At 42.2% G+C, this 12,380-nt stretch overlaps 1 protein-coding gene and 1 pseudogene across 1 annotated transcript in view; one reads left to right on the top strand and one right to left on the bottom strand.

The window, feature by feature from the left end:
* The window catches only part of LOC124787815 (UDP-glycosyltransferase UGT4-like), a 21,419-nt gene extending 9,039 nt beyond the window's left edge, over positions 1-12,380 (bottom strand). The window contains exon 1 of the mRNA XM_047254746.1: positions 12,185-12,380. Within this exon, the coding sequence (XP_047110702.1) occupies positions 12,185-12,376 (192 nt within the window). The 5' untranslated portion in view covers positions 12,377-12,380. The remainder of the gene's footprint in view (positions 1-12,184) is intronic.
* Positions 2,451-2,567, top strand: LOC124790377 (annotated as a pseudogene).

Genomic DNA, 12,380 nt, shown 5'->3' with positions numbered 1-12,380 from the left:
GCGTTGTCCCGTTTGCCTGTTGCTGAGGATAAAGCATTCGATTCTTCCGAACTTGCTTGCATGTTCATTGATTCGGAAACCGATGAAGTGGTCGAATCGTTTCCGATTGATTTTCTTCGTGTCGCTACAGCCACAGCTGCTGACCCTGTCCTTGCTACTGTTTTACGTTTTGTTGCTACGCAATGGCCTTTGTCAAAGTCTCGGATCGAGGATCCGTTGGTTCGACGATTTTTTGCTCACAAGGAGAGACTTTTTGTTCGACGTGGTGTTTTGTTGTTGCGTTCTGATAATGATCAGTCCAGAGTCGTGGTCCCACGTTCGTTACAGTCCTCTGTTTTACGGCTTCTTCACCGAGGACATTGGGGTATAGTGCGAACGAAACAACTTGCTCGTCAGCACTGTACTTGGTTCGGAATCGATGCTGCGATTACGAATATGTGTTCATCGTGCCCGGCGTGTGCCGAACAACAGTCCGCACCGCCGCGGAAAGTCTTTGCGTGGCCGAAAGCCACTTCCCCTTGGCAACGCTTGCACATTGATTTTGCTGGTCCGTTCTGGAATGCTCGGTGGTTGGTTCTGGTCGACGCCTTCAGTAATTTTCCTTTTGTTGTCCGGATGTCTTCCACGACGTCCTCCGCCACCATCCAAGCGTTGTCTGCTATCTTTTGCATTGAAGGTCTTCCGCAGACTATTGTTTCCGACAATGGCCCACAATTCATGTCCGCTGAATTTCAGTCATTCTGCCAGGCCAATGGTATTCAACATCTGACATCCGCGCCGTTTTCGCCTCAGTCCAACGGTGCCGCTGAACGTTTGGTCCGGACTTTCAAGTCACAGATGTTGAAATTGAAAGAGTCGCATTCTCGGGAGGAAGCATTGTTGCTCTTTTTGTCTTCGTATCGCTCTCAGCCCCGAGATGGTCGCTCGCCGGCTGAGTTGCTCCACGGTCGTCCTCATCGCACCTTGATGTCTTTGCTGCATCCGCCGCATCAGGTTCCTGTGCAGCGGCAGACTCCTGCTTTTGCTCCAGGCGACGTTGTATTTTATCGCAACTATCGCGGATCACGGCGTTGGCTCGCAGGGCGCATTCTTCGCTGCCTCGGCCGCGCGATGTACTTGGTTTTGGGGGCCTCTGGTGAGGTGCGTCGGCATCTCAATCAGCTGCGCCTCTGTCGTCGCTCGGGTTCTGCCGCTCCCCGTCTGCTTTCAGCGACGGTGCCGTCCGGTCAGCGCCCTGGGGACCCATCTACTGGCTCGCCTCATCCCCAGGTGTTACCGACGATGCCTTCCATTTTGCCTCATGGCGACGCGCCGCCGCCGCCGCCGCCGCAGCTGCAGCAGCAGCCGCCGCCGCCGCCGCTGGTTCTCCCGCTGACGCCGACCGCATTCGACGCTTCGTTGCAGCCGCCAGGCGCCTCCCAGGGTCACGCGCCGCCGATCGCTTCCCGTGACCAGCTGTCCGCCGCCATGGAACTCCCGACCGCTCCGGACCACATGACGTCATCGCGCGTCGGCTACCCCGACGCAATGGAGGTCGACACTTCGGCCCCTCATGTTTCTTTACGGGCGCATACACCGCATGTTGACGTGCACCCTGGACTAGTTTTGCAGGCGTTTCCTAGCTCCCCTCGGACCGGATGGCCGGGTGCGGGTGGCACAGCCTCGCCTGTTGTTAGGCTCCCCACCTCCTCGCCTACGTCAACATGTGGTCCTCCCCACGGCGGGCGGAAGCCTTATCTCACGACCGTTCGCCGATTTGCGGGGGAGGAATGTGGTGTCACCGCCAGACACCACACTTGCTAGGTGGTAGCTTAAATCGGCCGCGGTCCATGTAGTACATGTCGGACCCGCGTGTCGCCACTGTGATCGCAGACCTAGCGCCACCACCTAGGCAGGTCTCGTGATACGAGAGTGGACTCGCCCCAGTTGTACGAGAACCAAGCTACCGCCCAGTTGTACGCGAACCTAGCTATCGCCCAGTTGTACGCGAACCTAGCTATCGCCCAGTTGTATGAAGCCTTTCTCTCTCATTAGCCGAGAGACAGAATAGCCATCAGCTAAGTTAATGGCAACGAACTAGCAAGGAGCCATTTGTATCAGTGCCTATAGCTTACGAGTATTCAAGAGAGATGTATTCCAAGGAATAAAGAAAAGATAAGTAAAAAGCATCTACATACTTTCTTCTTATTCATTCATAAGTTCTCATGTTCCAGACTTCACGCCCGTCTGCATTATGCTGTGCGTGCACTATCGGCCACAGCGTTAGTCTAGCCTTCCTTTTCAGCATTCAACTCCACGGTGTCGGTCCAGCTACCGACACTACAGTACCCATATTTTCAAGCCTAATTGAGCTACTCCTAGTAATATTCACTTATTAAGTACTTATCTGTTGTGTTACCTTTATCTCTTTTAACTTGTATGATTTTATGAGGAGCTTTCCATCTCTGTAGGGCAACGGCCTTGCCACAGTGGACACACCGGTTCCCGTGAGATCACCGAAGTTAAGCGCTGTCGGGTGTGGCCGGCACTTGGATGGGTGACCATCCAGCGACCATGCGCTGTTACCATTTTTCGGGGTGCACTCAGCCTCGTGATGCCAATTGAGAAGCTACTCGACCGAATAGTAGCGGCTCCGGTCAAAGAAAACCATCATTACGACCGGGAGAGCGGTGTGCTGACCACACGCCCCTCCTATCCGCATCCTCACCTGAGGATGACACGGCGGTCGGATGGTCCCGATGGGCCATTTGTGGCCTGAAGACGGAGTGCTTTTTCCATCTCTGTAGGATACTGGGGATAAAATTTGTTGTATCTCATGGATATGATAATCAGCTCAACGGACACGTTACATAGGAGTTTGGCGACTCCTGTCCAGGTAGATTTTCGATCCTCTGAATTACATAGTTATTTTTAAGATTGACAAAAGAGAATTTATCGAACCAGGGTCAGGATTTTTCGATCTCTGGCTTTCCTTTGATTTTCGTTGTCATTTTTACAGGCCAATACATAAATATTTGTCGCCTGCAATTGAACAAATGGTTAACTGATTATGTCTTTGATACAAAAGGATACTCAAACACTTCAGTGATAACGAACTTCAAGAAAATAAATTAGATTTAATTATGATGCGCTGTATTGCTTTATGCTACTCTTACAGCAAGAAGAAAGCAGATAATTAGGGTCAACTGTTGTCCTAAATTTAGACGTTGAATTTTGAAGGGTTATATTTTAGTGTGTTTGTGCCTTTGGTAGGTTCGTATGTATGTGGGGTTAGTGAGCTGGTAGAGGTATTCCGTTGGATATCAAATGTCCATTAGTACGTGTACTGCAAGTTGAAATATGTCACGATATCCACTAGTCCCAAGTTAGGTTAATACAGGAAACTGCATTGCCTAATCTGTGTCAGTTCAAACGGAGTAAGCGAGGGTTGGATGACTTACGTCCTAATAGGTGCACACACTGCAATCTAACTATTCATAACACACGACGTAAGTAGTCAAAACCGTAAGTCTGTGAAACTTGCAGCATTATGAACACACAGCAAGGGGATATGAAGACTGCGCTTGGCTATGTGTGAAGAGGAGATGTAGCAGGGATTCGGTGGTTACTTGTGAGAGGACACAGGCGATGATTGCTGAAAATGAAGTATAGAAGTCCTGTGACGGTAAATTATTGGTAAATAACTTTTGTGATAACTTACATAGTTACGTATAAAACAGAGATACCTGCGTCAGAATCTGAATTTGTCAGAAGATTTTTTTTCACTGAAAACATCTGTGTTTCGGTTTATGGTCTTGCTCATCTTTTGCGACGTTGGTGTCGCTAGTTGTGGAGTATTATTATTCATTCATCTGTTATACCATGGTAGTGCAGCGTGATGCAACTTGTGGCATGCGAAAAGAAGATTGAAATGTTTAATGGCGGAGTACCCGAACAAAGAGACGAATTCACCTCAGTTCAGGAGGCGATTGGAAGGAGAATTGGTTAAGATCATCCGGTAGGGATATGTCAGTTTATCCTTAATATGCAGACAGGAGAATTGCAGAGTTTTCTGGAGGCAGACGTTCACCACGCGAGAGCGTCATATTCTAAACACGAAAGGTGTCCTTTGAAATCAATGATCAACTGATCAGTGTGGAGAAGGCGCATCCGAAATCGAGGAAGGGCGAGGATGTGTAAACATAACAAAGTGCATGTCGCAGGTGTATAAAATCGGACGAAATAATTTAAAAATACATCAACAGCACCAGCAATTTGTAGGTTAGTATCACAAGTTCTGAACTGTCATCAAATCGGTATTGGAAATGTTCACACAAGCTGCTTTATCGGAAAGTATCAAGAGTATTGCAGAGTATGTCACATAAATCTACCGGAAGAGTGAAGAATTATGGGCCTATCAGCGATGCATTACAAGGCACGAAAAGTCAAATATGTCTCATTCTTAAGCGTAACGGAATAGCAGTGGATCACATTACAAAAGCCGCATTGAAAAAAAAAAACAAAAAAAAAAAACATAATGTCTAATTCGAAACACAAATCGTGGAACAGTTTACGAAAATCTAGGAAATTTTGGATGAACACAGGAAGATAACTGAGGCATGCCTCATTGCTTTGGAAAAGGAAAGTACGGGGTGAGTCCACCAGATCGAAGAGTGAGTAATTGCAAGATTAGATTAGCAGGATGTAGAATCACTCCACAGTGTCGTCACAGGTCTATAAAGAGTAGTGTGTAGCGTGAAGAGCGAAATCGAGATTTTGATGAATGTGAAAAGCGAAACATAACTAGATCTGAAGCTTATCAAAGTCACAACAAGTGGAACAATGAGATAGCTCATTCTGGACAGTATGGTATTAAATTTGAGACGGGAATGTAACTATAAATAGGCAGAAATTACGTATGAAATGATAGAGAAAAGAGATGATAGTCATCATTCTGCACACTCACGTGAGTCAAATGAGTAAAACAAGGAAGATATTTAAGAGGACGCTGTACACAGAGAATGTAGCCCTACAGAAGATAAGTTTTTTCCGAACCAGGTCGGTGACCTTCATCCAAAAGTTGGAGTCAGCCAATGTACCAAATGTATTGTCAATATCATGATCGCATGCTGAAAGAATGAGTTATGTGTGAGCACGCCTACATGGAGAACCAGCAATGGTGAGAGTAAGGGTAAACCCATGTCGTACTTATAGCGAATTACACAGAATAGCCGCGCGGTCTTGGGCACCTTGGCATGGTTCGCGCGGCTGCCCCCGATGGAGGTTCGAGTCCTCCCTGTGGCATGCGTGTGTGTGTTGTTCTTAGCGTTAATTTAAATTAAATTAAGTAGTGCGTAAGCTTAGGGACCGACAACTTCATCAGTTTGGCTCCATAAGACCTTACCACAAATTTCCAATTTCCAAAACGCAAGAGTACACAGATCAATACTGCCACAAGTACTGCAGGAGCAAGAGAAGAGGGAACTACTTACACCACCGAAATACTTAACCTTCGAGTGATGATTGTGAGAAATAACACGTTGGATGAACCATTTATGGCAAGGGAAATCATATGGCTTTCTTTTGTGAAACTGCTACAGTGGATGAGTACAGAAATCGTATTAATTGGCAGAGGCATGTATAAAGTGAACACATTTCAGGGTATATGAACTCTTACGTGTTTAGACAGCCTGAAGTAGACATGTGTATGCGGGTGGAGGACATTTGGTATTAACTGCAGGAATAGTGTACAAAAGTTATAAGTTACAAGTGCTGTCATAGTGCATGGGTTGAATATATTGTTATGTGAATTAGATGTAGAGGTTGTGTGTGACATGTAACGGTTTCCACATTTGGACGTTTGATATCTTCCATGATGAATTAGAGTGTTGCGTGTATGGAATTATGGACCATGTAGTTTGCACTTAATTGAAAGAGAAACATTCGACAATATGCCGCAGGAAGTCGCGATTTTTGCATATCAATAAATCTGACACGAAGACAATAGCAAGGTCGCACTGTAATAGGAAATGTGAGGCATTTCGAGATTTGTGTTATAAGTAGGCAAATTGTGGGGTCACAGTGTCCAAGGAAGATTCGTTTTCTTTGATGATTTGTCAGATGGACGCAGCGCTGCAAACAAGAAAAGTCAAGCAATGGGGGCCAGAAGCGAGGTCGTTCTGTGCCATGCCCATAGGCCAATGTGAATTATGCTAGCAAGACCGTACCATATGGAACTGAAGTTACTAGAGGCGAGGGCGCTGTTAAGTATGATCAATGATTATGAGATTTACTCAGATGCGAGGTCGTGTCAAGCATGCAGTTTTTCATGTCGATATGGTAGATGCAACAATTCACTAGGAAGTGCATATGTCTGACATCCACAGTCTGTGGGAGTTTTTTGTGTGTTTTATTATACTGTTTGCAGGGTCAGTCATCAGGAGGAAGTCCTTAATTGTAATATGAATATCGTAGAGAAAGAGAGGTACAGCCCATAGAGGAAACGACTTGATAAATAATAACGAATTTAGGTATGGAAGCAAACTATTTAAATATATGTTTTTATATTGACTATCACAATAGAGTGTTTTGTGTTCTTTTGCGTAGTTTACCATATGCTGTGCTGCTGCATCTTGTGTGTTTCAGGGCAGTCATCCGAGAATGAAAATGACCAACTTCTTTTGAAAATTGCAGGAAACCAAAAGATAAGAATGTAGTGAAGGAGAAGGAAAACTGTTACCAAATACGGAAGCATATCAGTACACACTGCCTGCACAGTAATCAGTCGCCTGTTACACCAATTGCTGTCATAATTTGCATGTTTGCCAGCGTAGAGAGGCTTCCCATGTGCATCGACAGAAACCTCAAGAAAAAGGGTATTTATATGTGCTATGTATTAACAGAATCTATGCATCATAGATCAACTGTCCGCGTCTACAACATTAAATACCAGGGAGGCTGTAAGTCGACCTGGTACATTAGCGAACCTGTGTATGGAGTCTGCATGAGAATTGCTACTGAACTTAGTAATTGCGTTACCCACATAAGGACACGCTACACCAATGAATAGTATTCAGCTGACTCTTGCCTTGAACTCTTACCTGGTTCACACTTAACCCATGAGAAAAGTGGCACCATTATCATAAGAAGGAATGAGCAGATGACATCAAATTCCTTCTGTTACTTGTATGTGAGTATTAATGTTACTATTCCACCCACCTCAGTATTAACTATTTTTTTGAGTCATGTACATAAACTTTTTCATGTTACTCACTGAAACTATTAGAAATGGTCATAAATTAGAGCTCTGAATTTTGTAATTTATTGTGATAGATTTTGCAGAAATGAGAGTGATTCAAATGTTGATTGTGAGCGGGCTATTGGTATGAACATTTATGCTAGCCTGCCCATTGATTACGGAAGAGGTGTACCATAAGCTCATCAAAGCAAATCTTAAGCTGAACTTACAAATCATGTGACGCTTCTGATGTAAACTCTCGCTGAACATTAACTTTTCTGAAAATGTGTCATTTCATGTGTAAAGCTATTGGTCAAGAGAATTCGTACGATGAACAGTGTGTTTATGCTGAGAACAGTGTTTATTTGCTTTTGTATTTTATTTGTGAATTTTCAGGGTCATTATTATTGTTTTATGTACATGCATTTCTAAACAAATGTGTTGTCAGAAAATGGGCTGTATGTCTTTTCATAACTACTGATTAATAAAATGATCTTGACACACACCATCAGCGGCGTTGTAACTTGTATATTTTTATAACTTTATGATACTTAGTTGATCATCACTAATTAGTAAAATGATCTTGACTTGTTCCATCAGAGATGTTGTTACTTGTAGTATATTTGTAACTTTATAATATCATGTTGTGAGTAACCTAATATGAAAAAAATCTTGTTTTATGTTGAGACTGTCAGCGCAATTTCATGTACAGCTCAATATCACAACTACAACAGTAATCTAGAAATATTTATTTGAATCTGTTTACATAGTGATGGAAGTGTCATTATGTGAATATTTTTTAATGTTTTAAATCTTAACGACTGGGTCTTATATATATTCAAGTGAAGCCATGACTTTATATTTTAATGTGTTTGATGGTTCACAACTTTGTCTTTGCATCTGGTCATAAAATAGCACAAGTGTTGTATAGATCGATTTTCTAATGTTTTGGATGTCAATGCTACGCGCTTACATATGTCAGTGTGTTTCCATGCGTGTATTTGTTCAATTTATTTGTCATAAACAATTTTCTAAATTAATGAATGATTTGCAGCTATGATATAGTAAGTGTGAATTTGTAATAAGTAATTGTCAAATTTACTATATTTATGTGTATTTTTGAACACAAGTCCTCCATATGTATATGAGTTTTACAGGGGATTGCCTTCTCTTGAAAATACTCCTGAAAATACTGCAAAAACAATCAGTAATTTTGTGCGAAATTAAGAAATTCAGCCTTCAGTTGCAAGGTAAAATTTTATTAGTTTACCTAGGTTTCGATGCCATTAATGGTATCTTCTTCAGAACCTATAAATTAACCTATACGGACATATGTTACACATCGAAATACGTAATTAGTCTAATGATTTCATAATAAAGAAAATCATGATACAAAAATTAAATTATTTTGAGGGCCAAACGTTGCCCATGTCACAGAAGAAAATTAAAACAGAATATCGACGCATAGTCATAAGATTATGTCTGTCAAAACTAAAAACATTAAGACAAACGCTAGAGACAAGCTGTCTCAAAATTACTTGGAGCAAACGTAAATTGTAAACATATTGTGACGGTAAGCAGTCCTACAAATGGACAAACCTACCTATTGGAACAGTATATTAAACAATTTACCTGGGAACTAGCTACAAAGTCAGGGCATGAAAATTTACATTCAAATATTATAATAAGAGGGCGAAGCCCCACTACAGTAACTAATAAATTAATATGGGAAACACAAGCGTGCGAAGCATAAAATATCTTGAACATAAAACAGGCAAATTAAGAAACATCTTATCAACTAGGTGTCATTACCAGTATAATACAAAGTAGATAGAGACACAATGTACAATTGCACTATAATAAATGGACAAAGCAGATAGGAAACAGCATCGGCCATTCGAAGCAGACTGTGGGTCAACTCCAATGGAGTAAAGGTTGAAATCCTTCGAAATAATTTCTATTTTTTAGTTGTAGCTGATCATTAAGTAAAATTTTTCCATCAATAATAAGATGTTTAAAAATTTGCAATTCTTCAAGGGTGTCTAATTTACATCCTTTGACTTAATTATGCAAAAGTTCTGCGTTTTTTAGAGGCTTGGGAGCATGGGCCATTTGGACAAGATGTTCATCAAATGTAGATCCTCGTGTTCCAGCATCGCTTTTAATCGGCAGATGCTCTTTAAACCTAACAGACAGGGCCCTTCCTGTCTGGCCAATGTAATAACAGGGACATTCAGCACAAGTGATCTTATACACACCTGACAGAGATGATTTATCAGTAGCTTTATCAAGAGAATGGACTAAATTCTTTTTAAGGTTGTTGGTGGTAGAGTATGAAACTTTACACCCTAGGTTTTTTAATAAAGGACCTACATTATAGGATACGTTACCTATAAAGGGAACTGATATGTATTTCGTTGCCTGGTCTTGATTGTGGGTACCTGAACTGGAAAGAGTGGTAGTCTTCTTTCGTGTTTTTTTGTTAAACAACTGTCTCACTATACTGGGATTATATCCATTATTCTGAGCGATGTTTTCGAGGACCTTTAATTCGTTCTGTAAATTGACTGGCGAAAGCGGAATGGAAAGGGCTCGATGGATACTCGAGTGAAAGAAGGCCGACTAGAAAGTAATGTCAAATCATTAATGCTGCATGATAAATGAAAGCATAATAAAAGCAACTGGCAATGATTGCAGCTCTCATTAATTCTACATATCTTTTGCTCGCGGTACAGTAATGGTCATGTAGTTACGGGAAACGTGGAACTTCTAGCTGGCTCACATACGGGAAGATTCACTTGACAGAGCCGCTAGTCTTAAAGTGTTTAGTGCTGGAAGTCAGTCTCCCGGCAGATGCAGTGGAGGGGTAGTTGGTCTGCGGCCCAGACCAGCAGGACAATGCAATGAAGACGGCTTTTATGACATAAATCTGCACTGTGCTTGAAATGAAAGGAATCCTTTCTAACAGAGATAAGAATCTGAAAGAGAAGCGAGAACATGAAGCCACAGAAGCTTAGAAGCAGCCATTAGCCCAGATGAGGCCAATTTTAGTAAGGAGTTCTCTGGTTGGCTACTAGTAATTATTTTGTTAACAGGGAGAGTCCACGCTGTATGTACGTGCACACCTTCTGAAAGGCTATGAGTGAAATTCTGTCATGTAGTGGGAGAAACTTTCTACCTTCTTCCCCATACGAAGGAAGAAATAGACCTCAGTGACTAACCATGACGAAATATTTGCAAGAATGGGAAATTTTTAACTTCGTTCATTAATTTATCATTGTTCAGAACTCGCAAGGTCTGTGGCTCTTGGCTGGTGTGATTGGCATAACCAGCTACATTTTGGAGAGCAAAATAAGAGAACACCTGTTGACTGTGTTTCGTAGAAGCTACTGACTCCAGGTCATTGCAGAGAGCTGCAAGGTGAGATGCCTCGATCTTATATCAGAACACAGAGCCCGTGCTGAATTTAGAATTATCAGGCTCTAATGCAGCTGTCTTCTGCCCTTGGACATCTCTAGTGTGGTAAGCGTGGCCTGGACTTGCATCCACCGAGATGAGGTGTAAGTGAAGTAAGGATTCTGTTTTGCTGATCTAATCTTGGCAGCCAGCTAGTTGCACCCACCATGCATTTAGAGAGATACTGGAGTTTGTTCGTAATTTTATGGGACCTTCCTCTAACTCATTAACCTTTTCTGCAGACGTTCTCCATATTTGCAGCACAGTTTCGTTCCTTATGTATCTACCTACCTGTCCCATGGTTACAGTTCATATTTGCAATGCCTTGTCAACTTATTAGTTGTCTGTATTCGTGATTGAGTAGATAAATAATTCGAGGTCTTTTGCAAACAATCCTATCGTTATAGTGACCATTAGTTTCCTTTTGTAGTTCGATGGATGCTGATTCTAATATGCCCAAGAGAAGCGCTGTATACATACTTTAATGACTAATTGGCCACTTTTAGTAATTTACATTTAATAAGCAATTATTCGATGTGTGATGTTGTTCTCTCGGTTTGTATTATCTTATGGGAACTTCCCATCTCTGTAGGTCACTGGGGGTGGAACAGTAACATCTCAGGGGTACCACCTCAACTGACCCTTTCAGTAGGATCCATCAGAATCTGGAAGACAACTGCAGAACTCCTTTAAGGAGAAGAAGCGTATCAGGATAAGAAGCAGATCCTCTTTCAAAAGTTGACAAATTTGACGATATTTTTCATTCAGAAGAAAGTGCAACATTCATGCGCCAGACACTAGGTGGAAAAACGATTTCCACTTTGTAACTCTTCCTGTAAGTATTCTACAAGGAGGTATACATTATTCAGCAGGTTCCATTTTCAAGAGGAACTTGAGTGGTAAACCATAAGCCAAACCAAAGGTGAAGGCTTCCTTGTGCCACGATTCTTATATTCTGTGAGAATTTTTGTCTGTAACGTGTTTTTTTTTTCGTGGTTTGTCAGTTGCTCAGTTTCTTTTGCTTATACTTTCGCTAGTTAGCAGTCTGTAACCCGTGAACTGAAATGTCCCGTGACCAACTAATTTCAGCTCACGTTGTCCCATGGAACCTGATAAATTAATTAAAAAAATAGAATTAACAGCCAAAACAGTGATGTACTACAAGAAGTCTCCCTCTTCGTCCAGAAAGGTCATACTTGTAAGGACGACGAAGCAGCAATTAGCGGGCGTAGCACTGTAACGTATGTCTCATCATAGGGGTTAAAAATCTGATTTTTTTTTCATTTTTGGCATAATTCATTGGTAACTGCATTTATACTGCGAAGGCTGTCTGCAATAAAGCCAATTAAGAAAAGTGCTATTGATAAGAGAGATTTCAGTGAAGACAATAATACGGTGTTAACTGATATAACTAGCATAATGTCATCAATCCATGTCAAAACAAGATGCTACTCTAATTGTTACAGTTTTGTATGATATGATCTACTTCTAGTTAGTCAAGCAGGTACTTACTCTTATGGGATCAGTGGTCATGAGCGTGACCTGGTGGCCTCTCCTGCCGAGCTCCAGAGCTATAAGTCGGAATGGCAGCTGGTGGCTTATGGAGGCCGTGGGGATGACGCCCAGAATCCTGGCTGAGTTTGTCATTCGGGCTGCCAGAGACAACAGCAGGACGAGAGAAGCGAAGGTTGACATGGTGGACATGTCA

Source organism: Schistocerca piceifrons, chromosome 3 (genome assembly GCF_021461385.2).
Source record: "Schistocerca piceifrons isolate TAMUIC-IGC-003096 chromosome 3, iqSchPice1.1, whole genome shotgun sequence".
Taxonomy (NCBI): domain Eukaryota; kingdom Metazoa; phylum Arthropoda; class Insecta; order Orthoptera; family Acrididae; genus Schistocerca; species Schistocerca piceifrons.
Note: the sequence above shows the minus strand (reverse complement) of the source record. Positions and strands in the feature narration are given on the sequence as shown.